We start from the raw sequence: 2,201 nt of genomic DNA on the forward strand, positions 1-2,201 counted from the left end.
GTATGTATGAATTTGTACGTGTTTCCACGAGTAAAACGAAATACCCCTTCGATGCCGCAGAGTCTCACAGACCTTCTCTTGCTGCGCCATGAAGTCCAGCTGAAAGAATTGAAGGAGGAGGAGAAAGTGTCTTCAGGGATTTTGAGGGAAATGGCGGACACCCTGACTGACATCAGAGGCGCCTTAACGCTGATCAGCACGTCTACAGGTGAAAGCGGAACCAAGGTCTAACTTAGAACTTGCGTGTTACTTAAGCTTAAAAATAACACATGTTTCCTTATGGAATATTGATCAAGCAAGAATAGGAGGTTATTCATATGTTTGGTAATTCAGACATTTTTTCTTACAGAATCACCTTGCCCAGGCAACTTCATTAAATTTGGCGAAACTTGTTTATATCTTGCGAAAAGCACATACGTAACTTGGGAAGCTGCTCGGGTTTACTGCCATGGCTTGGGAGGAGACTTAGCTGTGTTCCGAGACGCCAACGCATTCGCAGATGCTCTTAATTACGCCAAAGCTTCAGGTGAGTGATTTCCTAATTCATGTCAAGTGCAGAGATACTTCATTATGAAAGTTTTAACAGTCACTATCACTGATATTTGCAAACAATAACATTAGGTATTATCTAGTTGTGAAAAGTAATGTAGTGATAGTGTACTCCATGATAATACAAACCATACTCACAGTTTTTGTTGACTTTTCTTTTTGAACTCATGTCTGCTCTACTCAATTCGACGAGCACAACGTGTAGATTAGTGTATTCCATATCAATGTAACCGAACAATTCCATGCACCGAATTCGGCTAAAATTAAGGTCTAATGTGCTAGCAAGTAATGAATTCTCAGTTCAGTATGTACTCGGCAATTTCAAAATATGCGACAGAAGACGTTTATAACACGGCAACTTATCCGGCGTTCCCTCCCCAGGACTGTCGAACCCCGCACATATCTGGGTGGGCGGAAGCGACATCGCACTTGAGGGGGAATGGAAGTGGATCTCCGGGGAAGACATGCCAAGAGGAACGCCCTTTTGGGGAGACTATAATTAGTAAGTCATTCTCGACTCTAAATAATGAATTCAAGAGAAAAAAATGATAGCAATGATTACTAATCATATATCACATACACTTGCACAAGCACGGCATGCATGCATAAAGTCATGGCGCTCAAAAGTACTTGAACATACAGCAAAAATACTGAACGATTGCCCTTTTTAGTTACCTATTCATTCTGCTCACATGGTTTATTTTCAACAGCGTTCGCGAACCAGCTGGCGGTTTACGTGAGAACTGTGCCAATCTTTTTAGCGGGGATGGCTTCTTAATTCATGATGTTTCTTGTGACTCGAAGTATAATCCTCTCTGCCAAATCAAGAACACTTAACCAAGGCGGTGTAAGCCTTTAAGTCAAATTGGGGAAGTGTAAACTCTCTGTCAAATAAAGAGTATTAAATAAGAAAGTGTAATTGCCTCTGTCAAATCAAGTATATTTAATCAATAAATATATGAATCAGGTAGAAAATATTAATACTAAGAGCTTTGATATCTGAATTAATAATGTTCCTTCATTTATGCTTCAATTATACTATTTCAATTTACCTTAGTTCTACCATCAGATAAAATTTTGCTTTTAAAAAAATATCCTAATATCTACCAGGTGAAAATTATTCCTTCATATTTAATCGTAAAATGGCACGGATACATTAGAGGAATTCCATCACTTAATATTGACACTCAGAAAATAAACACAAAATATATTGCTACGCCTCTGCCGCTGCTACAACCAGCGGCTATTCTGACGCAGCTAGACAATGGAACGCACCACTATTGGCTAGGTTGTCCAGTCCATGGAGAATACACACGCATGGCAGAAATATAATGGGTTTATTAGCAAAACACAGAAAGTCGAAATATGCGGAGCAGTAAGGCATGGGGCTAATAATCAGGTCACATGAATCACAAGATTTGCCAGGAATGAATACGAAACTCGTGCACCATTATCTATATTACGCCCTGTCTTACACGAATACACAATTTTGTATGGGGTTACACATTATAGCAATAATATACGGCCACTGTTTGTTGCAAACAGTGGCTATAATTCAGTGCTAACCGGCGAACTTATCTTCCAGTTGACATTTATATACCTTCCTGAGTCCCCTTGGTTATGCCTTTTTGGGCATCCAGTCACAGAACACG

The 2,201-nt window shown here is 39.6% G+C and overlaps 1 protein-coding gene across 1 annotated transcript in view; it reads left to right on the top strand.

The window, feature by feature from the left end:
- LOC119594145 (C-type lectin domain family 17, member A-like) overlaps positions 1-1,462 on the top strand; it is a 1,967-nt gene extending 505 nt beyond the window's left edge. The window contains exons 3-6 of the mRNA XM_037943212.1: positions 61-208; positions 350-526; positions 931-1,051; positions 1,260-1,462. Of these exons, the coding sequence (XP_037799140.1) occupies positions 61-208; positions 350-526; positions 931-1,051; positions 1,260-1,386 (573 nt within the window). The 3' untranslated portion in view covers positions 1,387-1,462. The remainder of the gene's footprint in view (positions 1-60; positions 209-349; positions 527-930; positions 1,052-1,259) is intronic.
- Positions 1,463-2,201: the final 739 nt, after the last annotated feature.

Source organism: Penaeus monodon, chromosome 33, assembly GCF_015228065.2.
Source record: "Penaeus monodon isolate SGIC_2016 chromosome 33, NSTDA_Pmon_1, whole genome shotgun sequence".
Lineage (NCBI taxonomy): Eukaryota > Metazoa > Arthropoda > Malacostraca > Decapoda > Penaeidae > Penaeus > Penaeus monodon.